Here is a 27,656-nt window from a genome sequence, read left to right as displayed (position 1 = left end):
ATTCTGCCAAAGGGAACTGCTAGACTGTTCAACAAAATGGATCATTACAGTTATGCTCAACCCTGAAACACACAACACTGAATAATGAAAGCTGGAAGATTTTTTTAAATTTTATGCTCGATTTCTCGTTTTATGGAGCTAACTACTGTGCTTTACTGCAATCAAGACCTGGCATCTCACTTAATATTTTTCATGAACCTTCATGAAATTTAGATTGGCACTAAAGTACATCACTGAAGTTGTGTACTGTTAGAGGATTGCATCTTTCGGATGAGGCCTTAAACTGGGGCCTCCTTCCTCCTTGTATGGATGTAAATGATTTCAGAGCACTATTTCAAACAAAAGACATGATCTGTTGTGTGTCCTGGGGAAAATTTATCCTAAAGCCAGCAGCAGTGTACTGTATTCAGCAAGGCTTCCATAACAATTTTTAGGAATGTTACCTCCAAATTGTTGTTCCTTCATTACCATTGAGTCAAAATCCTAAAATTCCTTGTTTCAGCCCTACTCAGGGCAGGGTAGTACATTACACCTGCAGCTTTTAATGCAGCTTCATGCTCTTATCTGGACCTGGAAAATTTCGGGGGTTTTTTCTTGCAATTTATAGCCCTTTATCCCCTTCTGGTGGTCCATGTCCAACACTTGCCTCCCCTTTTTTCTTGATCTCTCCCTCTCCATTTTTGGTGGTAGGCTAACTAACATTACAAGCCCACCAACTCCTACAGCTCTTAACACCCTGTTTCCTGTAACATTTGTTCTCATTATGCTATGTTCCAAAATTATTCTTCTGACATATCTTCTGTTCTCCTGAATTGAAGGGACGCCCTGCTATGATTAACAGTGGGCTCAATGGTGTCTGACCAATCTCTCTCAACACTGCCCTCACACCTTCGCCACCTCACCGAGAACCATGACAGGATCTCCCTTGTCTCTGCTTTTCACCACATAAGCCACCGCATTCAAAGGATCATTTTCTGCCAACTCCATTATGCCATAACCAAACACATCTTCCTTTTTAGCTCCCCTGTCAGCACTGTGCAGGGACCACTCACTCTGTGCTGGTCTACTCCATTACCCTTCTCATCCCCTTCCCTGACACCATCTCTTGCACTTACAGAAGTTGCAACACCTGCCCCTTTACATCCTCCTTTTTTTTTCCCCTTCAAGGCTTCAGCACGCGTCTTCAGTGAAGCAACCTTTCACTGAATCTCCTTCAATTTGGTCTTCTGTATTTGCTGTTTCCAATGTTGTCTCTCTACTGGGGAGACTAAATGCAGACTAAGTGACTGCTTAGCGGAACACATGTTCACTTCACAAGCACAACTCCAACCTTGCAGTTGTTTGCCACCACTTGTTATCATGCCCACATGTTTGTTCTTGGCCTGCTGCAATGTTCCAGTGAAGCCCAACACAAACTGGAGAAGCATCTCCCTCAACCTCCATCATTCCAGTGAGAACAAACCAAGTTTCTCCAACCTCCCCTCATTAGCTACTGCCCTTCATGCCAGGCATGTTACATCCTTCTGTACTAGCTATTAACTCCATTTTATTCCCCCCACCCACTTTCTAAATCCCATTTTATCCCAATACCTTCCACCTCTCCTTGGGGCCAGCCTATAGATTGTTCTTCAAACAAAGAAAATTATAGCACAGGAACAGGCCTTTCAGCCCTCCAAGCTTGCACTGACCATACAGCCCGACTACTAAAACCCCGTCCCTTCTGGGAACCATACCTTGACATTCCTATCCTACTCATGTCTTTGTCATAACATCCCTTGAAAGTCAGTATTGTATCTGCTTTCACTACCTCCCCTGGCAGCAAGTTCCTGGCACCCATCGCCCTCTGTGTTTAAAAAAAACTTTGACAACACCAGGTTTTAGTCCAGCTGATTTATTAATCGGTTGGACTAAAACCTGGTGTTGTCAGACTTTTTACTGTGTTTACGCCAGTCCAGCGCCAGCATACCCACATCTTTAAAAAAACTTGCCTTATAGATCTCCTTTAAACCTTGCCCCTCTCACCCAAACCTATGCCCCCTGGTAATTGACTCTTCCACTCTGGGGGGACTGACTATCCACTGTGTCCATGGCCCTCATAATTTTGTAGACTACTTTCAGGTCGCCCCCCTCAACCTCCATTGTTGCAATGAGAACAAACCAAGTTTCTCCCACCTCCCCTCGTAGCTAATGCCCTTCATACCAGGCAACATCCTGGTAAATCTTTTCTGTACCTCCTCCAAAGCCTCCACACCCTTCTGGTAGCGTGGCAACCAGGATTGAACACTATATTCCAAACTTCAGTTTTGCTTTCACGGCGCACTGACCCTTGTTCTGCAACTAACACATTCTGCTGTTTTAACTTTATGCCACTAATGGCACCTAAATATTTAACACTGCCATTAATACTCAATGTTTTATGCTCCATGACATCTTTGGCAAAATCTCTCCTAGCTCCCGCTCATCCCTTGCCACCTACTCCATCCCCTCTTGAACAGTACGAAATGCATCACATTTCTCCCCTTCCTTAGCTCTGGCAGAGTCATAAGGACTTGAAACATAAACACTATTACTCTCTCTCCACTGATGCTTCCAAACCTGCTGAGTTTTTCTAGCCTTTTTTGTTTTTCTTCCCGACTTCCAGCATCTACAGTATTTACTTTTATCCTAAAGTTCCCATGTAGATTGAACTTGTTCACCATCTTTGTCAAGAACAATTAAGGTTCTGCAGCAAAACCTAGCCTTGCTAATGGTGCTCATAACGTGAGAACGAATATTTAATAAATGCCACTTTATCCACTTACAATCAGAGTGTTGGAAAATCCAAAAACTGGTCTTGAAGTGTGAGGGCAATTATTGTGCATGGGACATGAGAATCAACCATTTGCAAACTCCTGAGGTAAAAAATAGTGAGCCTGACGCAAAGTGTATTCGATCAATAGTGACAACATGCCTTACAAATGAACTTTGACGAGACTTGTTATTGCATGATTGTGTGTGGGCAGTCTGGGATTGAAGATTTTGACACGTTAATTTGTTTTGATCCATCAAAATAGCCTGAATTCAGTAACTTGGGCAGAAGAGATGGCAATCTTGTTGCAGTTCTCAAACCAACTTTCATTTCTAATGCAGCAGAAACAGAAAATGCTGGAAAATCTCAGCAGGTCTGACATCTGTGGAGACAGAATAGAGCTCATGTTTCAAGTTTAGGTGATTCTTTGTCAGAGCTGCCATCCAGACTTAATGTTGGCTCTGTTGTCTCTCCACAGATGCTATCACACCTGCTGAGATTTTCCAGCACTATCTGTTTTTGTTTCAGATTCTAGTATCCACAGTAATTTGCTTTTAAGCATTGGATCATTTTCTTGACTGCTAGAGGAAGCAAACTGGATTGCGGATGGTGACAAAGAATGAGCAATACAAGGACATTGCAAAGGATTCTGCAACCAGTAAAATACTTTTGATGTGCAAACTGCATTGTATTGTGGGAGGCAGCTGATTTATACATAACACAGGTCCCACAGAGGTTGTTTTGATTATCTGTTTTTGTGATGCTGGTTGAGTGATTTGGCCATAACATTGGGCAAACTAGTCTGCTGTAGTTTTAGCAGTGTTCTAGGACCTTTTACAATCCACATTGGAGGTCTCATTCCCTCATGAGACTTGAAACTGTTTTTTTAAAAAAAGACTTCAAACTCTACTAGCTCCTTATGCCCCAAACTGACTATGATCCTTCTTAGCTTCAATATCTTTCATGGTGCCACTTGATGGGGACTCTGCAATCACCCCAGAATCATACATCCCTGCACTCATTTAATATCTATTTCTCCTTTGAAGGATGTCATAGTAAAAGTGCTGGCAGAGATTATTCCAGTAGCCGAGAATATATATGCTACTTGGAGACACTTAATGGATGGTGAAATGAAGGGATCAAAAAGAAGAAATAGGTATTGGTGGTCCACTTTGGTAGGAATAATGGTAGGAAGGACTATTTCTTACGTGGCGAAAAACTGCAGCAGGCAATGGTGCAGAGGGACCACGGGGTCCTTGTGCATGAGTCGCAAAAACCCAGCCTGCAGGTGCAGCAGGTGGTCAGGAAGGCGAATGGAATGCTGGCCTTCATAGCGAGGGGGATTGAATATAAAAGTAGGGAGGTCTTGCTGCAGCTGTATAGGGCATTGGTGAGGCCGCAGCTGGAGTACTGTGTGCAGTTTTGGTCGCCGCACTTACGCAAGGATATTTTGGCCTTGGAGGGAGTGCAGAGGGTGTTTACTAGGCTGATACTGGAGTTGAGGGGATGGAGCTATGAGGAGAGGCTGAATAAACTAGGCTTGTACTCGTTAGAGTTTAGAAGAATGAGGGGAGATCTCATTGAGACGTATAAGATGATGAATGGGATGGATAGGATAGAGGTGGAGAGACTCTTCCCGCTCAGAAAGGACAGTAGGACTAGGGGGCACAGCCTCAAGAAAAAGGGGGGGGCGGTTTAGAACGGAGTTGAGGAGGAACTTCTTCACTCAAAGGGTGGTGAATCTCTGGAATTCTCTGCCCGTTGAGGTGGTGGAGGCTGCCTCGCTAGATATTTTTAAGACGCGGGTTGATGGGTTTTTGATAAGCGAGGGGATTAAGGGTTATGGGGAGAGGGCGGGAATGTGGAACTGAGCCACGACAGATCAGCCATGATCTTATTGAATGGCGGGGCAGGCTCGAAGGGCTAGATGGCCTACTCCTGCTCCTATTTCTTATGTTCGTATGTATTAACTGAACAGAGGGATGTATGACTTTGGGGTGATTGCTGAATTCCCATCAAGTGGCATTACGAAAGAAGATATTGAGGCCAAGAAAGATCATGGTCAGTTTGGGGCATAAGGAGCTAGTAGAGTTTGAAGTTTCAGTTTTATTTATTTGTGGGACATGGGTATCGCTGGCTGGCCAGCATTTATTGCTGTCCCTAGTTGCCTGAGAGCAGTTGAGAGTCAACCACTTTGCTGTGGCTCTGGAGTCTCACGTGGTCCAGACCAGGTAAGGGTAGCAGACTTCCTTTCCTGAAGGACATTAGTGAACCAGATGGGTTTTTCCAAAAATTTACAATGGCTTCATGGTCATCAGTAGATTCTTTAATTCCAGATATTTTTTATTGAATTCAAATTCCATCATTTGCCACAGCGGGATTTGAACCTGGGTCCCCAGAACATCAGCTGAATTTTGGATCGATAGTCTATTGATACCAAAGCCTAGTGGTTGAGATGAGTGTAGGTATTAGAACTAAGATGTGTAGGGACTAACCCAATTACAGTAGACATTTTCCAAGTGTAATATCCCACAAACTGAAGTAAAATAATCAATTAACAGTGAGAATAACAGCTTACTATGGAAAAGTTACAATGCAGAAAGAGCCATTTAACCCATTGTGTCCGTATCAGTCAAAAAAGGAAAAAGAAACTAGCCACTTACTTTAATCTGATTTCCCAGTACTTGGTCTGTAGCATTGCAGGTTACTTCAGGTGTAGATCCTGGAACCTTTTAAATGAGTTGAGCATTTTAGCTGCAAATAGCAGTGGAGGTAGTGAACTGAGTGAAAAAGCTTTCCTCCTGTTCCCTCTAATTCTTCCACCAATCACCTTAAACCTATGCCCACTGGTAATTGACCCTTCAGTTAGGGTAAACCATTCTTTCTTGCCTACCCTGTCTAGGCCCCTCATAATTTAGTACTTTACAATGAGGTCACCCCTTAGCATCCTTTGTTCTTGGGAAAAGAATTGTAACCTATCCAACTCTCCTCGTGGCTGCAATTCTCAAGCCCTAGTTTAAAAAAAAGTTTATTAGTCACAAGTAAAGTTTACATTAACACTGCCATTAATTTACTATGAAATTCCCCTAGTTGCCACAGTCTGATCCCTGTTTGAGTCAATGCACCTAACCAGCATGTCTTTCAGAATGTGGGAGGAAACCGGAGCACCTGGAGGAAACACACGCAGACACGGGGAGAACATGCAAACTCCACACAGACAGTGGCCAAGAATCAAATCCAGATCTGGTGCTGTGAAGCAGCTGTGCTACCGTGCCGCCCCTTTCTTGTACAACTTTCTTGTCAATCTTCTCTCCACTCAGGAGAGTAATTATGTCCTTCCTATAATAGAACATAGAGCATTACAGTGCAGTACAGGCCCTTCGGCCCTTGATGGTTACACTGGTCGGTGCAACAATCTAATGACCCTCTGACCTAAACTATTCCAATATTATCCATATGCCTATCCAATGACTTTAAATGCCTTTAAAGTTGGCAAGTCCACAACTGCTGCAGGCAGGGCATTCCACGCCCTTACTACCCTCTAAGTAAAGAACCTACCTCTGACATCCGTCCTATAATTACCACCCCTCAATTTAAAGCTATGTCCCCTCGTGTTAGCCATCACCATGAGGAAAAAGGCTCTCACTGTCTACCCTATCTAACCCTCTGATCATCTTGTATGCCTCAATTAGGTCACCTCTTAACCACCTTCTCTCTAATGAAAATAACCTCAAGTCCCTCAGCCTTTCCTCATAAGACCTTCCCACCATACCAGGCAACATCCTGGCAAACCTCCTCTGCACCCTTTCCAATATCTCCACATCCTTCTTATAATGCGGCGACCAGAACTGTACACAATATTCCATGTGTGGCCGCACCAGAGTTTTGTACAGTTGCAACATGACCTCACAGCTCAAATTCAATCCCTCTACCAATAAAAGCTAACACACCGTACGCCTTCTTAACAGCCTTATCAACCTGGGACTCAAATGTGGTGACTAGAACTGTACACAACTGCAGTTGTTGCCTAACTAGCATTCTATACAATACAAATGCGCTCCTGCTTTTTGTATTCAATATCTCACCCAATAAAGGAAAGCATTCCATTTATTTCTTGACTACTTTACCCACCTGTCCTGCCATCTTCAAGGACCTCCAAAATCTCTTGCTTTTCCAAACCTTCTTAGTTTCTTTTTGTTTTATTGAGTATTCCCTTGCTTTGTATGCCCTCACCATTTTTTTTGCTTTGCAGATTGAATTCGATTTGCCACTTGTTCCCCACTTAACCAAACCATGGATGTCATTCTGGAGTTGACAACTATCCTTTACAGCATCAACTACACAACCAATTTTTGTGTCATCTGCAAATTACACAATCACGCCTCCCACATTTTAGTCCAAGTCATTAACATATACAACAAACAAGGGCCACAACACTGAGCTCTGTGGAACACCACAATAAAAAAACTTTCCATTCGCAAACCTATCCATCGACCATTACCTGCTACTTCCTGTCATTGAGCTGTATCCTATGAGATTTCATTTTTCTGACCAGTCTGCCATGTGGGATCCTGTAAAATGCCATAGTGAAATCCATGTAGCAATGTGTATGTGCTACCCTCCCCAATTGTCCTCGCTACTTCCTCAAAAAAATTCTATCTTTGCCGAACAAAAGTGTGCTGAGTGCCCCTGATCAACTCATGCCTTTCTAAGCGACTGTTTAACTTGCCTCAGAATTGATCCAACAGTTTGTCCTTCACTGAAGTCAGATTAACCGGCTTATAGTTTTTTGGCCTAACCCTCACACCCTTGTTCAATAATGGTACAAACTTTGTCACACAATCACCGAATTGTTGCAACACAGAAGGTGGTTATTTGGCCCATTGTGTCTACAATAACTCTTTAAAGGAATCACTAATTTAGTGCCTGTCTTGCTTTCCCTTGGTGCTGTATTGTAATATTGGGCTTGGTTGTGTTTGAATCCTTATCTGTATTTAGTTGGAGGGAAAAAAAAGAATGTAACATCTTGCCCATCTCCATTTTTAAAAGTTTCCATGAAAATATCCAATTCATTTTTACCGTTTGTTCATGTGAACTAACTGCCAAGTCTAATCTTGCAAGTACACTTGCAGGAGACAAAGTCACACAGGTTAAGGTGTCTTTGGCCCGACCATACTTCATCAATGACCTCTCTTCCATCATAAGATCAGAAGTGGGGATGTTTGCTCAGCATCATGTGAGATTCGTCAGATTCAGATAGTTCATGTCCAATGCAGCAAGACCTGGACTATATCCAGACTTGAGCTGACGAATGGCAATTGACGTTTGGCAGGCAATGACCATCTCTAACAAGAGAGAACCCCTAAAGATAAAATAAAATGAGAGAACCTAACCGTTGCCCCTTGACCATTGCTGAATCCCCTGCGAACATCCAGAAACTAAAGTGTATTGGACATATAAATATTGTGACCATGAGTAGATTGGAGGCTAGGAATGTTGCAGTGAACAACTCACCCCCTGGCTCCTTGAAGCCTGTGCATTGTCAATAAGGCACAAGTCAGGAGTGTGTTGGAATAATCTGCACTTGCCTAGGTGAGTGCAGTTCCAACAATGCTTGACACCATCCAGGCCATGGCAACATGTCTGATTGGTATGCCTTCCACAAATTCTCTCTCTCTCTCTCTCTCCGTAATTGATGAACAGTGGCAGCCGTCTGTACCATTTACCAGATGCACTGCAGGAACTCACCACCATTGGGCAGCACTGTCCAAATCCATAACTGCTATCGAGTACTACTGATCTTTAATTGCCAGGGACTATGGTATCATACTTGAACTGCTCAACCTTTACAGCTTTGCGGCATTTGGCCTGTAATTAAGCCGTGGAGGTGTGGCTTGCACTGGCATGAGGCTATGAGGTGTACCTCATTTGTCAGCTAAACATTTAGTCAGGTGGTGTGTTAGTGTCCTTTATTATTGGCAATTAAGCAAAACGTAACAGCTTGATTGATATATTTCTATAACTTGATCATAAGATTATAACAAAGACATTAGACACATTGGGATACTTGAGCTCTCCAAGCCACTCACCATCCATGACTCGGAAATATATTGCTGTTCCTTCACTTTTGCTGGATCAAAATCTTGAAATTCCCTCACAAACAGTACCCTCTTGAGGACAATTGGGGTGGGTCTAGCAGCACTGCTCCCATTCCATAAATGAGTTTTGAAAAAACACAAAATGCTGGGAATTTGGCTGCATCTATATAACGAAGTTGATGGTAACCATGATGTGTAATGATCCAGAAACTTTTGTGGTTGTTTTTTTTCCCCGATGCCAGTTCACAGGTTGTTTCACTGTGCATTGATGGGTTTTATACTCGCAGTTTTTTAGCTTGCCTGGTGACCAAGTAAGTGAAGACATTTTCTAGTCTGAACTGAACCAGTATTGACCCATGGGACTGGCTCGAGTTTCTGTTTTTGGCACAGTCAGCATGTTGGGCTCAAATTGTACTGTTGTTCCACAGTGCAATTATTATGTTTTAAATTTCTGCTGAAAATTATTTGCACAATGACAAATGCAAGGTCTTCCATGTGCCAGTGCAATTGCAAGTATAATAAGACATGCTTTTTTTTGTGTAAGAGTGCTAACTGGTGTGATTTCATCCATGCAGCTGAAAATGTACTTGCCACAAAAAATAATTGAGGTGAGTATACTCATTTTAAAATTGGAATCAAACCACACTATGCTGCTCGCTCTTTTTGAATAGTGTTTTTCACCAACACTGAACATCTTAGTGATTTGGATTCAAGTACCTATGCACTATACTATAGCAGTGTCGTGATTGTTGTAATTTGTAAAACATGGCAGCTAATTTGCACAAAGCAAACTCTCAAACAACAGCGTGATAATGACCAGATAATCAATCTTTTTAGTGACGTTGAATCAGGGATAAATGTTGGCAGAGACCCTGAGGGTAACTCCCATTCTGCAAAACAGTGTCATGAAATCTTTTGTACCTTTTTTTTTCTAGTAAACAATGGCTATGGAGAATGTTCATTCTGTAGGGCAATGCCTTGGCCAATCTGAGTTGACCTTGGTTTGAATTTGAACCAACTTGGTCAATTAACCAAATGAAGCCATGCTTCATTTTCCATGGGAATGCTGCCACCTTCACAGTCCCCTTGCAACCAATCAGCACTTTCTTCTCATGCAATACAAATGGTTCTCTGTTGCCATTCGAAAATTCTTGAGAGCTATCCTGCTGAGTGCAAGATGGGAAGCTTTGATCGCATGTTTCCTTTTCAGCAGTGTGGTCCTTGATCAATACTACTCTGCTGTCAGCATAGGTTGTTGTGGAGTGGAACTTGAACCCAGCACCTGAGACTTGGATAGGAGGGGAATAACCACAAAAGCCAGGGCTGACTCAGTTACACTGTAAATGAATTACTATCAGTATTTAAAATGGAACAGACTAATACCATCTGCCTTAAAAAGGAGAAAAATTAATTGCAAGAACCACCTCAGTAGGTGGAAGCTTGCTTTTCTTGTTATTTCAACCTGGGTATGTAGGTGCTTCTGTATCAGTTTTTGGGGTGCTTAACCTCAAAATCTGAGTCTGTACTTCCTTGGTTCTGAGATTTAACCATTCACCCAATAGGATACAATTTAATCACGTAACTCAGAGAAATGTTTATTAAACAACAAAAAATTAAACCATGGAGGCGTGGCTTGCACTGTCCTGAGGCTGAGGTGTACCTCATTTGTCAGCTAGACATTTAGTCATGTGGTGCATTAGTGTCCTGCATTGTTGGCAATTAAGCAAAACATAACAGCTTGTTTGATATATTTTCATTACTTGATCATTGCACGTAAGCTAATTGTAAATTATTATTAAACCTAGATTTATCAGCATCTCATTTCAATTGAGATGTTTTTCAAATCAGCATTTAAGATTGATGAAATTTATATTTAGAATTCTTGAATCTTCTGATTTATGTGGGATTAGGCTAGTAACGAGGAAACTGCTCGGCTGTCAGTGGTTAAATCAAAGTCCTCCTCCATATGCTGTTTTTCTTCAGGGGATTTGCCCACCAGTGAGGAGACAGCAGGATAAGAAATTATTCGCAAATCTCAGTGTAAATTCTAAAAAGACTAATCAATACCACAGTAATATACGTGCACATAAAACACCCCATTAGATGAAATTATAACGATCATCAACTCAGAACTTTGATCTGTGCAGTTGGCAAAGTAGCTACATTTGGCTCCCCTATCGGTGGGCTCAAGGGACAGCTGGGAATGAGAAGTCTAGTTGACTAGACTTCTCATTCCCAGCTGTCCCTTGAGCCTTATTGAATGTTTGCAGTTCTGGATCTAGACTGTGATGACTAACGTGCTGTGATAGCACGCAGTTGCTTTTCATCTCCATTCATGCATTTATCAATATGACTTCAGCTAGAGCTGGTTGGGATGGTTAATTGTATGACAACTATTCCATTCTGGTCTTTGGTGGCTCTTGGGTGCTTTCCATCATTAAGTTGGGGAACACAAGATATAGAAGCAGGAGTAGGCCACCAGACCTTTTGACACTGCCTTGGCATTTAATATGATCATGTGGCGGCCTCAAATCCTTTTCTGTGCCATTTCTCCATAGCCCTCTATTCCCCAATCTATCAAATATTTATCCACCTCCACTATGCCTTGGAGCAGAGAGATTCAGCACCCTCTGTGGGAAGAAATTTCCACACATCTCTAAGTTTTAAGTGGCTGGCCCTTTATCTTGTAGCTATGTCCCCTTGTTCTAGGCTCTCCCACTAGTGAAAAGGTCTCCCCATCTACCCTATCAAGCCCCCTCAGGATCAGAATCTTGTATGGCAGTCTCTCTTGATATGAGAGGCCTCTCATCTCAGGAGTTAGGTAAGTTTTATGCACAGAGAGTTGTGGGTGCCTAGAATGCCCTGCCAGAAGAGGTGGTGGAAGTAGGCACATCAACATTTAAGAGGCATCTGGATGGGTACATGAATAGGGAGGGAACAGAGGGATATGGACTGAGTAAGGGCAAAAGGTTTCTTTAGTTAAGGCATCATCATCCACACAGGCTTGGAGGGCTAACGGGTGTATTCCTGTGCTGTACTTTGTTTTGTTCTTTAAATATGCAGTAATTCAGATGAATTCTCAGCAGCACCCTGTACAATTGCAACAAAACCTCCCTATTTTTAAACTCCTTTGGCAATGAAGGTAAAATGCTGTTTGCCTCCTTAATTACTTGATGGTCCTGCCTGATAGCTTTTTGTGATTAATGCACTGGAGTACCTCAATCCCTTTGTACTTGTCTCATCTACAGTCTCTCTATTTAGATAATCTGCCTTTTGATTCCTCCTACCAAAGTTATGATCTCACATTAAACTCTCTTTGCCAGGTTTTTGCCCAGTCACCCAATGAATCTATATTCTATTGCAGAATTGCGATTTATTCATCACACCATGCCCTTCCAGCTATCTTCATATTATCAGCAAATTTGGAAACCTTACATTCTGTTCCTTCCTCTAGGCCATTAACGTGAATAGTGAAAAATTGCAGTCCAAGAACTGATTTCTGCAGTACTCTTTGCATCTTTCCACTCTGAAAAGGACCCGTTTATTTCAATTCTGTTTTCCTGTGGCAGCTAGTTTTCAATCCATGCCAGCACACTCACTCCAATTCCATAGGCTTTTACTTTATGCACGACACCTTGTCAAATGCCTTTGGGAAATATAAATTTATTGGTGGCGATTCTCCCAAAATTTTTTAAGTGTTGAATTTGCTTTAAAACTGGAGTGAATCATGCTAGTTTCTTTTCAGTAGGAGTTTCAAAAGAATCTCCCATACTTTGTGCAGTAGCGTTAACTCCTGTTGAAAGTCAGGGAGCAAGGTGTGTTCCTGCTGGAGAGGCTGGCAGCATAGCGCTGAGTGGGCCATTGTGCATGCGCCAATCTGTCAGTGCTGAGATCAGTACATGAGCAGTGACCCTGCACTGTCGGGACACACACACCCCCCCCCGGACCGCTGGTTATGACCCCGACATCACTGGCCCCTTGAACATGCTGGGGTCAGTCTCAACACTGCTGCCCCTCAGCCCCCATCGCTGGCTGTCACTCAGCCCAAATGCAGTGTGGTAGTGGGATCCCCACCCCCTGGCATTGCCTTATGCCCTTTGACGTTGGCACTTTACCTGTGGTAGTACCAGGGAACCAGGTGTCTGACCCTCCAGGGAGGATCTTTCACTGCAGTGGGGTCAGGCTGCCAGCTCCCCACAAATGGGGAACTACACTAAATCCCCTTTGGAGTGAACCACTCCTGGTGGGGTGGCGAGGAAAGAGAGGCTACTGCTATTTAAAATGTATGCAAGTTAGAATTTGCTCACATAATGCAGCTCTGCACTGATTTCCAGAGGCCAGCAGGGGACCTGTGAAATGGCCTCCTGTGGAGTCTCCCAACTTGCTGCACTACAAAAGCAATCAGCCGGCTGGGAGAATTGTTTGCATTATATTTGCAGGTTCCCCTCTATCCCTACAACCTCAAAAGAATTTGAGCAAATTTGTGAAATGTGATTTACTTCTCATAAAACTATGAATTGAGTTTTTGGAATCAATACAATTGTACAGAATTTTGTCACGTTTTCATTTTTGCTTTATGCAGCGGATGTTGAAGAAGAAAAGATGGAAACTCAGGAGTCTGAAGGGCAAGAACCAGAAAAAGTAAGTTAAATGGTATTCTGCCCAATTGACACGGCATTATCCTCCAGATTAACATGTGGGGAGTTGTGTCAAAATTTGGAGTACTGTCTTTTAGCCTTCAGTATACATCTGGAACTCCTGGCGCAGAGAATTTCAAAGATTGACAATCCTTTGAAGAAATTTTTCTTCATGATCATCAACCTATTATCCTGAGACTATGTCCCCTTGTTCTAGATTCCACAGCCAAGGGAAACAATCTCTGCCTATTCTGAGCCCCTTCTGAATCTTGTATGTTTCAATGAGATTGCCTCTCATTCTTCTGAACTCCAGAGAATATAAGTCCAATTTACCTGGCCTCTCATCATAAAACAACTCCTTTGTCCTCGGAAAGCATTGAGTGAACCTTTGCTGTACTGCCTCCAATGCAAGTTTATCCTTCCTTAAATTTGGAGACTAAAGTTGCATCTAATGCAGGTGTATCTTTTCCCCAAATAGGGAGGCTGAAACTGTACACAACTGCCGGTGCAGTCTGTGGTTTATTTACTCAGTTAACCTTAACTAGCCCTTCCCTCATACTTAGATAATTAATTTAGGCTTAAGATTCTTATTTTGGACTGGAGTATGTCTAAAACTCTGCTACTTGATATTCATTCTGTTATATTATTACTTGTCCCAGAGGATCTTTTACTGAGATTGCTAAGTAATCTGGTCGTCTTGCACAGTACAAGTTCTGAAAGAGCTTGTTCTAGAAACTGTTGCATGTGTTGTACAAATTTGGTGACAGGCTGCCTTCGCCAATTTGATGGGATTCAAGTCCCCCACAATTATGATATCGCCTTCGTTAAACTTCCAATTATTTCTTGTACGATGCTCTGTTCAATAGTATAACATGCAAGTTCCCGCCAGTGTTTTCCAGCCTTTGTTTTTAATCCCCACTCAGTCTGATAGAGGTATTATTGAGTCAACTACCTCCTATTAGGAGAGAGAGTTGTTGAGATGTTGGCTTTCACCAAGAAAACTCATTTTCTCTTATCTCCACATCTACCTTTCTGCTTCAGCCATCTGTTGTTGAAGCCCTCATTAGTGATTTCATCAAACTTGGGCTCTAATGTTCCAGTGTTTGTTGTATTTTCATTCATCCTGAATCATTTATAACTCTGCCTGTATCCTAACTTGCACCAGATCACATTTATCTACTATTCCTATGCTTGCTGATATACAGCAATAAGAACTTTCATTTGTATAGTGCCTTTTTTTTTACAACAAAATGTCTTGAGGTCACTAACAGAAACATTAAGTTAACATAATATGACACAGTTGCTTGAGGTGATAGTATCTGTCTCCAGTGATCTTATGCCACCTTTTCACTCCCTGGTTTTCTCTTGAGCCTAACTACCTGGAGCTTGCTAATAACTGCCAGGGATTCTAAAAGTGGCAAATCACACAAGGGCCAAACTTCAACCAAATACAAGTAAAATGAAACCAAGGAATCTTCTGAAGATCCTCACACCTCCATGGTGACAAAGTCTTTTCAGGGTTCAGTAAATACCTTTCAACTATTTGAGCTCTAACTGTCAAGACAAACCTACCTCTGGATTGCATTTCTTTGCAAGCAGTGTGGACATCACACCACCAGTTCTCCAGCTAAGTAAGTTCACCTTTTATTTAAAGGCTCCATCTCTGTTGTTTGACGGTTCCATGTGTAACCTACTGAGCTACCATTTTTGTTTTGCTGTTCGGGCAATCTCTTGACGCCTAACATTGTGATTTTGCAAGAATAATTAAATGTTATTTCTAAAGTATTAATGTAGACAGAAGAGTCATAGAAGTTTACAGTGTGGAAACAGGCCCTTCGGCCCAACTTATCCATGCTGCCCTTTTTTTAAACCCCTAAGCTAGTCCCAATTGCCCGCATTTGGCCCATATCCCTCTGTACTCATCTTACTCGTGTAGAAGTGTATACTCAACAGGCCTGTTTGCCTTTTACCAGGCGGAAAACAAGGAGGAGACTGAAGCAGTTTCTGAGAGTACAGAGAAGGTGCAAGTCTCATCTCCCAAGGAGCTGACATCAGAAAAACCTGTGGAAGGGGAAACGGCTGGCATGGATGTGAAGCCAGGTAGGAGAAGTAGTATTTTTGGTGCAGCGATTTTCTTTGACGTTGACTCTGAACAGGGGAAAAGAAAATCAAGGACAAAGTTCATGGTCTGAAGTTGGTGAATTCCATTGACTTCAGAAGGCTGTAAAAAGTGCCTAATTGGAAAGTGGGATGCTGTTCCTCAATTTGCATGTTAAATGTCCCCAGCATAGAGGAGACTGAATTGTCAACTGTGATTTTGGTGAAGTGAATTGAAAGAAGTACAAGTAAATTCTTGCCCAGGGCCTTGGGGCAGTGAGGTGAAAGAATATGAAAGGGTAGGTGTTACACCTCTGCAACTGCATGTGAAGATGCTGTGGAAGGGGAGACAAGTGTTGAATGTCTGAAGAGTGATCTAGGGTGTCATGGGGGAAATGCTCCACCCCAGAAATTAACAGACGAGGGGAAGGTTTTTGATGGTAGCATCATGCTGGAGGTGGCAGAAATGGCAGAGGATAATCTTTTGAATGTGGAGGCTTGAGATGGAAAGTGGGGGGGTGAGGAAAATCCGATCGGAGTTCTGGGAGAGAGGGGAAAGGATGAGAGCAGAAGTACAAAAAATGGGTTGGATGCAGTTCAAGACCCTGTCAATCAAATCCCTGGAAATGGAGACAAACAGTTTGAAGAGAAGTGTGTGGAAGCTTGTGGCCCCAGAAGACAATCATAATGCTATCTGATTGTCATGAAAACCTGACTGGTTCACCATTGATCTTGAGAAAAGAGACCCTCAACGTGCACTGTCTCTGTGGCTGCTGCCCCATTTGACAAGATTGGCTCTTTGTGCCTTTTCGGAAAATAAGGATGCGCACTAAATACAGGTTTCTCTTGTTTGTTACTTTCCAAGTATAAATTTGAAGAGGAATGAGGAAAGAAGATAAGTGCTGGAATGAAGCCCTCCGCAGCTGAGCTTATTAAAATAAGCTGGAGGAGCTCCAACTGATCAGACCAGGTAGTCTTCTCCAAGGTTAATGTGCATAATAAAAGTTAGTTGTCGCAAAGTAATGCGGCTTGAACTGGCAAGACATGAATTTCAAAGGCAAGATGATTCTATCATTGCAGCCTTTAATTTATAAGTCTTCTCTCAAATTTAATGCAATCTGACAACCTGGAACTTGAATTAACAGAAAGGACATTGAGAGCACTTAGCAGTTTTACCTGGGTAGTTTTCAGTTTAAAAGTTATTGGAGTCCACAGAAGTAACATAAATCGTAAATTCTTTAAAGGAAAATCCAAACAATGCACCTATTAGATCACCTCAGTTTGTCACTGTGCTCAAAAACTGTCAGATGTAATTTGAGCACAGATGTCCCTCCCCATTTTTGTCGTAGACCAGTCAAGTTGAATTGCATTGCAAGACATTTCAGCAATGTCAGTTAGACAGGTTTTCTGCGGTATGAATGAGAATAAAGCAATTGCAGAACAATTGTGTGAAATTTATCTACTCCTGAGCAGCAGTAAACTGAAGCAAACTAGTACAGTTGAGTGACAGATGTATGTGTAGGTATTTCTTGAGTTCTCATTTGTGAAATAATTTGGCACTGCTCATTCTGGTTTGCAAAGGTGGACAAGGCATCAGAGCTTCAAAATCCTTGGTCAGAGCTTCTTGTTCTATGTGGATGATTCTGGCAAGGCTGTATTTTGATGAATGTTAACTGCCCTGAGAAGGTGGTCTTAAGTTTTTAAACATCAACTGTTGGCTACTTCAGAAGTTGTTAAAGATCAACCATTTAAATTTGAAGCTGGAGTTGGGCTCTGCATTGGGTTGGCAGCCTGCTTTTTAGAAGGAAGTGAATAGGTGGGTTTTAAACCAGTCACAGTTTTCTTTATATTTGCTGGTGCTAGCCTGAGACCATATTTTGAAATGGGTACCTTTTTTTTAATTCAGTTTCATAGTTTGCTGTGATGGCATTAGACAGCAAAAAGATCTGGGTTGCGAGTCCAGTAGGATAGAGGTGGAAAGACTCTTCCCGCTCAAAAAAGACAGTAGGACTAGGGGGCACAGCCTCAAGATAAAGGGGGGGCGGTTCAGAACGGAGTTGAGGAGGAACTTCTTCACTCAAAGGGTGGTGAATCTCTGGAATTCTCTGCCCGTTGAAGTGGTGGAGGCTGCCTCGCTAAATATTTTTAAGAAGCGGGTTGATGGGTTTTTGATAAGAGAGGGGATTAAGGGTTATGGGGAGAGGGCGGGAAAGTGGAACTGAGCCACGACAGATCAGCCATGATCTTATTGAATGGCGGGGCAGGCTCGAAGGGCCAGATGGCCTACTCCTGCTCCTATTTCTTATGTTCTTATGTTCTTATGTTCTTATGTTCATACCTACTGCACTGTTATGTCCTGAAAAGTCAGTCTAGTACAAGGGAGGAAGGAAAAACTTTAGTTTGTGCCCTTCTGCAGGATATTATACTGTTAAAAAGGCAGTATTAATGCTTGGTTTATCCTGTAATATTCTTGCACTTTTTGGACTTTTGTAGATTTTAAGTGCTCGATTTACTGCATGGAATACTTTTTCTTAAATAACAGGATTTCAGTTGCTTTCTCCTTCACTGTGGTGACTGTAACCTTTAAAGGAGCTTTGTATGGTGTGAGGCGGATCATGAAGTTGTGAAGTGGGCCTCTGTTTCAGAGGCTATTTTTCTTCTTGAATAGGTGCTTTTCATTTTGTTCCAATAGCAGCGCTGAATAATGCATGTGTTCACGAAAGAAATTCTCCCGAGATTGATTGATTGCAGTTTCTATACAGTTCTGCTTGGTCAAATACAATTTGAATAAAAAAGTGGGGTGTGCTGCCTTGGGATTAGCAGCACTTGCTATGGCCTCCTTTTAAACCGCAGGCAATGGTTAATGAAGCTGCCAATCTGTTGTACAGTTCCTTTTGTACATCAGTTTGACTGGTGGGTACCTACACTCTTCTTCCCTGGAGTTTTGCATCGTTGTTCTGGTGTTGGATGTTAGAAAAGGTGAGTTGTGTGTTGCCATTTGCAGTTTGGGGAAGCTACCAGAGGCATGACGTTTGCATTGTGGTGGCTTTGGAAGGGCTGCCAAGGTAACGAGGAAACCACTATAACGTGCCTGATGTGCGTATTTGTGAAATATTAGCCCAGACCTTTTATTCTGCAAGAGGTTGCATCCCAGAGGTACCTGGGAGGATGAGTTGGGTGATCACCCCTGGATGTCTCTCCGTCTGACGGCACGTGGGAACTGCCTGAGAAGTTTCAATTTCCATTGTGAAATTGCTTTACCGTACGCCTGCACCTCTGCAAAACTGATTTAAATTGGAGACTTTGGTTAATTTGAGTAATCCTCTCTTACCCTAACCTGTCCCAAAAAGACTGGACCTCCTGACCCATTTTACCCACTGGGAATTTTAGCAATTGCTGTAGAAAATGGACCTAGCTTTATTTACTTGATGATCCTTCAATGCCCTGATGACTCCACGAACAGGAGTAGCTACACTCCGCGCTTCCCAGCAGATCCAAGTCAGAAGTCCAGCCAAGAAATTTGCAGCTCCAGTCTAGGGTAGGTAAAAAGGAGCAGAGTAGCAAATCAATGGTGATTGCTACTCCATGTAAGATTTGGCCTGATAATATCGGAACTGTCTTTTTAAGCTGAATAGCATTTAAACAATCCATTTTACTGGTTTAGATTTTGTTTTTTATCACGTACTAAGATACAGTGCAAAGTATTGTTTTATATGCTATCCATACCAATACCATACAAATGGGGAAATGGAACAGAATATAGTGTTACAGCTTCAGAGAAGGTGCAGAGAAGATCAGTTCAGTACCTGAAAGGTCTGTTCAAAAGCCTGCTAACAGTGGGAAAGAAGCTGTTGGAAAGAGTCTGTTGGTAAATGGCTTTCAAACTTTTGTGTCAACTGCCTGACGGGAGAATGTGAAAGAGAATATAACCGGGATGGGAGGGGTCCTTGATTATAGGCTGCTTTCCTGAGGAAGCAGGAAGCATAGACTCAGTCAATGAATGTGAGGCTGGTTTGTGTGATGGACTGGGCTGTGTTCACAACTTTGCATTTTTCTTCTGTTCTTGGGCAGAGCAGTTGCCATACCAAGCTGTCATGCATCCAAATAGGATCCTTTCTGTGGTGCATCTATAGAAGTTAGTAAGAATTATTATTGACATGCCAAATTTCCTTAGCCCCCTGAGGGATTAAAGGCATTGGTGTGTTTTCTTGGCTGTAGCACCTACGTGTTTTGGGATTCTTCCAACTCAAAATTTAGAAAGTTAGCTTCCTTTTGCTCGGTGTCTTATTGTACAGTGATGGGAAGCCTAGCATTCAATACGATGAGCTGTTCAGTTCAATTCTGGCAGTATTCCTGCTTAAGCTCGGAAGAGTGAGGAAATCCCTTCAAACTTGACCTCTGCAAACCTGCTTTGAGTTCTTTGAGATTAGTAGGGTGTGTCTTTCCACGAAGACTACACTTGTTAAATGTGTGAACTGGTAAACACAAACTCTACCTATGTTAATTTATTTGGATCACAAGCCATTTGCAGCATTGTGTGGGATTTTTGTGAGCCAGTGAAGATGATGGATTTTGTTTCACTTGATCAGCAAATCAGTAACAGTGAAACACTAAGGATTATTGCCAGAGTCGTTACAAGTTTTCAGTAATTCCCTGTTCATAGTTGCTGAACTGAATAGACTGTAGCATCACAATCTCCTCCAGCCTGATATCCTATTATGTACATTGTGGTTCTGCGATTTGGTTTGCTGTGGATTCCCTTCTTGTTGCTCCCATTTTGACACAAGAGGCTTCAATTGTCACAATCCAACTGCCTGCAACTTTCAATATCTGTCTGCCATGGCTTTAAAAGCTGCCGTAAACAGTCGCTTGGGCTGTGTTTTGCCAGCTATTTTAAGTGTAACCTCTTGGTTTTTATGGTTAGGAAGTAAGATGCATCTTTTTTGTTTAGAAGCTGTTAGTTCTTTGGGTTGAGAGCCAACAGGGGAAGTATGGTGTGGATTTATTTGGCTGGCACCAGAGATGGGCACTTCAGATAATGTGAAGTGACTAGAGAAGCCAAGATAATTCTCCTTGAGAGCTGAGAAGTTTGAGATTTATTCATGGCGTTCAAAATCATGAAAGATTTCTCTTTAGTATTGGAAAGTTCTACCCAACAGCCATCTCCAGCAAAATAGACTGCATTATCTTTTCCTAATTTTCCAAAGTGGGCATGGACGTTTGGGAAACCTTTAAGGTCCTGCACAAGTCTACTGGGGCAAATTGAAAGGTGTGGAATTAGAGGAAGAGTATCAAATTGCTTTAAAAATTGGTAACCCTGCACATTTACCATGGCTAATTCACCATACCTACACATCTTGGGACAGTAAAGAGCAATGTAGCATGACCAATCCACCTAATCTCTAATCTTTGGACTGTGGCAGGAAACCAAAGCACTTGGGTGTGGATTTGCACATTCTCCCTGTGTCTGCATGGGTTTCCTCCAAGGTCGGAATCAAAGCTATGTCCCTGACGCTATGAGGCAGCAGGACTAACCACAGTATCACCATGGTGCCCCATGAAGACTACTGCTGATATGAAGTATGAACAGCAACAAGGGTTGTGGACAACATCTTGTCTGTATGTTGTGTATACAGTGTGAAGAACTTCTTGACATCAGTTTTGATCTTGTCTTGAGACATTATGTATTTGTGCGACCTTGTCCTAGCAAGCTTTTAACTTTTACATCCAGATCCTTATGAGCGATCAGGAAAACTGAATTGACTATAAAGTTTTGCTATACACCTGTCTCATTTGCATTCTCCACGTATAAAGGTTGTACGGTGAGGGCGGTATTAGTGCAGAACATTTTGAACTGAGGTTTTTTAATGTATGGAAAATAAATTGTCTGCAGTGGTGTCACTATGTTTGTGTGGGTGCAAGTCCCAACCATCTGCCTGACTTGCTGTCTAATTACTTATGAAATGCCTTTGCGCCAATTCCAGTTTCTGAAAGAGAACTGGCAAGACTTTAATTAGATTTTTTTTTAAAGCGTGTCATAAAACAACAAATCCAATTCTATGGTAGGGAAGATCATGCGCTAATTTGGAGAACTTAATGGGTTTATTCAGTTCTTCAAAGAACCAAAGGATGTGCACAAAACCAGATTTGTGTTTAACTGGACTACAGTTTAGATTTCTGCAATATTCCGAATTAACTTGTCTTCCTGATCTGATAGTTGTAACAGATGAAAAAGACAAGGAGGAGAACAAGGAGAACATCGACGTTAGTGGAAAAGACAAAGAGTTGGATGCTGGGAAGAAAAAACTAGAACATCACATTGGCGAAGGGAATATAGTCACGGCTGCTGCGGCGGCTCTGGCTTCAGCTGCTACTAAGGCAAAGGTAACTTTTATATGTAGCTGTAAAATTTTCATATGATGAGATTTTCACTTAACATCGTGCTTTCCATGACTAGGATATTTCAATGAGTGTCACCAACAAAGGACAGTTTAACAACCTTAACCTTGACATTTAATAGCATTATCATTGTAGAATAACAAAGGGGGTAGGAGGGTTCATGTAACGGGAGATATAGAAAGCGAAGAGAGAGGTATCAGAGCAGAATAGAATGTGGGTAAAGACGAGGAGAATGGGACAGGAACAGACACAATTTAATAAATTGTGCACCAGCGAATTGTAATTTTAAGAAATTTAATCTTAAGAAAGGAAATTAGATGAACTGTGGCACAAAAAGGTAAATAATTTTTAGACCTAATCACCTTTACAGAGACAGGGTTACAAGGAAATTAAAAACTAGCCTCTGCCTCTTGCTGTATATCAGATGAGAAAAAGTCACAAGTATTCTTGTTAGGTGTGCAGCTCAGCCATTGTCCATCTTTAGAATTATCTGAAACTTGAGCAGAGGTCATTCAAGCAATCAACTTCTGCAAATACTGCACTTAAAGGATTTGAATGTCTTGGTGATAATTTTGGCAATTGACACCACTTTGCCAACCCAATTCATTCTTCCTTTACTGGAGCACAAGAAAATACATATCTCATTGAATGTCCCCTCAACTAGAAGCAAAGTTGCACTCAAAACCCTGCTTTTTTGACTAATAAGTGGAAATTATACCACTCGGCTAAAAGGCTCCATTGTGAAGGTGAGTGAGTAATTCATCTCTTTGGGATGCTACTTGTGGGAGCAATGTTCACTATCATATAAAGGGAACTTCCTACTGCTGCTTTGAACACTGTTCAGGTGGACATAGGAGGTTCTCGTTACTGACAGTGAGAGCCTTAGTTAACTATACTATGCAAAAATGCATCTCTGACCCAGTGCTCCCTTATTAATCATAGAAAGTTTATGGCACAGTAAGAGGCCACTTGGTCCATCGTGTCTGTGCTGGCCAAAGAAGAATCTGCCCACCGTAATTCCCTAATTTAGTCTGTAACTCTGTTCTGAGAATGGGCAAGAACATGGCAGATGGAATATCTGCTGGTTCGTCAAAAAAATTGATAGGAATGCCAGGTAATATTAAAATAGTGAGATATGTCAAAAAGACAGGGTGTCCTTGTTTAGTCACTGAAAGTTAACATGTGTTTGCAGCAATCAATGGGGAAGGCAAATGGTATGTTGGCCTTCATTGCCACAGAATTTGAGTGCAAGAGTAAAAAAAGTCTTGTTGCAATTTGTGCCTGGAGTATTGTGTCCAGTTTTAGTCTCCTTTGCCAAGGAAAAATACTTGTAACCAAGGGAGTGCAACCAAGTTTCACCAGACTGATTCCTAGGATGGTAGGATTATCTGACGAGAGAGACTGGGTCAACTTGGCCTATGTTCTCTAGAGCTTAGGGAATTAAAAATTGCATCGACTGTGCTGAAATAATGGCTGATTACTCAAAATTTGAAGACGCAATAAATTTACCTTTACTCATCACTGTGTGGTTCAGCATGCCTTAACCTCACCAGAATCTCGATTTGAAATTCAGGAAGTTAACATTGCTGCACATTAGAAAGAATAATGCAAATGTTAGCAAAAGGTATAACTAATTAAAAGTAGTAGCGTTCCTCTTGCAGTTGTGTATTGTCCGTTATTTTACTGCCAGTGTGACAATTAGGGAGACAGTGATGTAGTGGTAATGTCACTAGGCTAGCAATCCATGCACCTTTTAGGCTTCAAATCCCACCGTGGCAGATGGTGAATTTTGAATTCAACAAAAATCCAGAATTAAAAGTTCAATCGATTGTCATAAAAGCCCATCTGGTTAATAACTGTCCTTTTTAGAGAAGGAAATCCTCTTACCTGGGTCTGGCCTACGTGTAACTCCAAATCCACAGCAATGTGGTTGACTTTTGAATGCCTTTGGAAGAGCAATAAAAGCTGGCCCACTATTAATGAACAAAAACATAATTTTTGGAAGTTTAAATGGCAATTGTCCAAGGAATAAATTCCACCCATGGACATGGTCATGAATCTAGCTCTGTCGTCATCACATTTCATTAATTATATGCAGACAACTAGTTAAAGTCGCATGACATCTCTAAGTGAGGAGAGAGACACCATGGCAAGGAAAATATAGGAAGAGAATTTCAGAAATGCTTTTGCCATAATGGTATGCTGGAATGAAGGCTTGGTTTGAAGAGACAGATGAGGTGTCTTAATGCTTGGGTGACCAACTGGCAGCATAAAGTTAGGGACGTTTTGACTTGGTGGTGAGCCAGTAAGGGGCAGGGTAAACCTCCATCGTGTCAATGTTTTGAAGGGGAATTCTACCGTGTTCAATTTAACTTCATTGATCGTTTTATTTATTCATTGGAAAGGAAAGTTAAATACTTAGCTTTGTGAGGAACTAAAATCTTGAACTGGCATTCTAATTCACAGTTTTACCACAAAAAAGCTTTAGTTGAGATTGTCAAAAGTTAATATGTAGAGATGATGTGAAGGCAGAAGACTAAAAGATAACTTGAGTGCAATAGCCCAATGGAATCTGGAGCAACAACCTTTCACCTTATTACATCTCTTAGAACATCCCAAAGAGATCTCTCAAAACAGCAGTTGGATGAATGACCAGCACTTATGATACTGAAAGAAAAGATGTTGACCGGGATATCTCGAGATTCATTGAGGAATTTTCAACTTTGACTTGATTGGCTTTCTGCTTAAGCTTTAGCTGAAGGACGGTGTCTCTGACAATGCTGTACAAGACTGTGTTGATCTGAACTTGTTGGTACAAGTTTGGCTCCCGAGGCCTTGGACAATTGTGTTTCACAATTCATTCACAATTGTGTTTGTATGACATTTGTGCCTCTTCATGAGACTTGAGGGCATTGTAACTGATATGCCATGACTAACTAACTAACTATGGAATTGTGACAGGTGCAAGCCTCTTCATGTGTAACTTGCCTTATGAAGTACCATGACATTGCCCTGAGTGTATCTCGCACCTTGCTGGTCTCACTATCTAAGCCATTATCCTTTTTTGGCTCTTCTGATTTTCCTTGTGTTAGCAACCTTTTATGCGCTTCTAAGGGGTGACATTGCCACACCACACAAACCGAAGTTGGTGGACCCATCACTTAGTTTTGCATGACAGCCAAGGATGTGCAAACTAATGGGCATAATCAGCTGGTTGCAAGGCAGAACTGAGAGTTAGGGTTGTGTGACACCAGTTTCCCCACCCACACCCTTTTTGATTTTAATGTGCTGAAGGATCTAGCCCCCTCCAACATCTTTTTACCCAAGGATGTATTTGCAAGAAGAAACCTAAGCTTGTAACAAGGAAAAAAAGATGCAATATTGAGGCATGCAGGAAAGTTGACACTGTTGTGCCCCCTTGGCCAGACCCTGGGATGTGGGGGGTTAGGGTCTGGTTAGCAATGAGTAACATTTTGTTTGATGTAGTTGGAAGTTGAGATTAAAGACACCTGCTTTTGGAATAAAGGGGCAAGGTTCCGTAGGATTTGAGCAAACACAGACTTTGTTTTACTTTTCTAACTGCATCCTGTAATCTACAATATGGACACTTTATAGTCTAGCATTTAGAATGAGCATGTGGCACACATTAATTAACAGTCTGTGGTTGAACACCCCACAGTACATGTCAAATGGCAGATGTGGTCAGGACAGACATCAGGGACAGAGTCACAAAATCTCATTAAAACTCTGCCCCCTTCACAAGGGATTCCAATTCTACATTTTTTTGAAGATCTAGCTTTGGAACTCCCTCAGAGCTGCTCCAACCTGGACTGTATAACAACTACCTCCAGGTAGTTGAATCCCTTTTCCCAAGACCGCATTGCCTGGGATTCTGGAGATTGCCCAAAAGCATCTAATTACGAGCACAATTTCAGTTTCTTACCAAGCAGCCAGCTCCCTGATTTTTTTTTTTCTGAACTCCAATCTTTCTCAGCTGAACCAATTAAGTACTGCTTCTATGCTTCCTGGACCCACTTCTTTTAGTCTTGACCTTTTGCATAGCATTGCGCTACCAAACAGCTCCTGAGCCCCAGTTGCACAGCCAGCTTAGAGCATTATTGCAGTTAGGAAGTTCTTCTCTCAATGTCTCAACTGACTGGTTCCCCAGGTCAGTTCAAGAGTCAATCAAACTATTCTCAGTGGGCCCCACCCTTGTTATTAGATGGAAACCTATATAACAGCATTGAAATATCCTGTCCCCTAAATGCGACAATGTCCATAGGGACACGCACATTAATGGTATTCCTAACAATACAAAAACATGGATAATAAGTGAAAGATCTGTGGGAGAAAGTAGAGCCTTTAAAATGCAGATGCAAAAATTGCATTTACAGCCCATAGGGCCAATTAAGAGAATTGTTTTTCCTTTTATTTATGTAATATGAACTCTGCTGGTTAGGCCAGCATTTATTGACCATTCCTAGTTAACCTTTAAAAGCTGGTGTTAAACTGCTTGCTGTTCCTGAGATGTAGGTAACCCGACAATACTGTTTGGGAGGGAATTCCAGAATTTTGACCCAGGCCAGTGAAGGAATGACAATGTATTTCCAAGTCAGAATGGCAAACGGCTTGGAAGGGAACCTCCAGGTGGTGATGTTCCCAGGTATCTGCTGCTCTTGTCCTTCTTGATTGTTGAAGGGCAGACTGGGTTGCATGAGTGGCCTTCTGTTACACATTTAAGCGGTTGCATGATCTCTTTGAGAGCCAGTCACATGCTTGATGATCTCATCAGGATGTTCCCTGGCACCTGTTTAGTCTCATTTTCTACTCTCTACAGGCAACAGCTCCTGCAATAAACATTATATTTTGAACCAATGTGTGCAAACCACACTTTATTTTTGTTTAAAACCTATAACCCCTAACATAGTTAGGACATTACAGAAAGAAAATTGACAATGAGTTGGGAATTTATTTCATCAAGATCATCGAGGAAAGATCCTCAGTCAAAAAAAAAATTTTGAGCCATGGCACTTTGAATATTAGTAGGCAGGGTAAACCAAAAGGATTAAAAATTGCAGTGCCAATGATGGAAGTCGAAGTAAGAAAAAAGAAAATCACGTTTTGGACTTGAGTAGGCTCCTCTAAGCTGAAGAATCCATGCACGTGTTGCAATGTGTGGTAGAAGGGCGAGAGACTCATTTTGCAGTTGAAAAATTGTTGATTTTAAGAGGGAGTTTTTCTGATCAGAGAGGATGAGATTTCAGGCAATAGCTGGCATATTTGAAAAGGTGCTTTGCTATGCTGCAGCTGGGGTAGTTTGGAAGAGAATATACATCAAATCAACAGTCTCCAAGGTGAAAAAGAAAGCACTGGGAAGAAAATACTGAGCAATCACATTGCTGGTGCTAGTTGCAAGAAATGGTGGATCAGTTGGGTCCTTTCAATGAGGAAAATGATTCGTAGTGTTCCTATGCAGAGTGTTTTCAGAATTTGGTATGCGTGAATAAAATTGTAAATGAGTTGTTCGTACCAGCTTTTTGCAGTACAACTGGGAGTAAAACTTTCAATTTGTTCCAGAACTTGGTTCATCCAACAAGCCAGGAACCAAAACTTAAGGTAGCTTGACAAAAATCCTTG

At 41.8% G+C, this 27,656-nt stretch overlaps 1 protein-coding gene across 1 annotated transcript in view; it reads left to right on the top strand.

Annotated features, from left to right (window-relative positions):
- The window catches only part of LOC145346764 (SWI/SNF complex subunit SMARCC1-like), a 174,649-nt gene that overhangs the window by 109,995 nt on the left and 36,998 nt on the right, over positions 1-27,656 (top strand). Inside the window, exons 22-24 of the mRNA XM_080194463.1 lie at positions 13,469-13,527; positions 15,497-15,623; positions 21,838-22,004. Of these exons, the coding sequence (XP_080050589.1) occupies positions 13,469-13,527; positions 15,497-15,623; positions 21,838-22,004 (353 nt within the window). The remainder of the gene's footprint in view (positions 1-13,468; positions 13,528-15,496; positions 15,624-21,837; positions 22,005-27,656) is intronic.

The sequence above is a fragment of the Carcharhinus amblyrhynchos genome, chromosome 8 (genome assembly GCF_965287045.1).
Source record: "Carcharhinus amblyrhynchos chromosome 8, sCarAmb.v2.hapA, whole genome shotgun sequence".
NCBI classification, from domain to species: Eukaryota; Metazoa; Chordata; class Chondrichthyes; order Carcharhiniformes; family Carcharhinidae; genus Carcharhinus; species Carcharhinus amblyrhynchos.
This window is presented reverse-complemented; position numbering and strand designations above follow the sequence as displayed.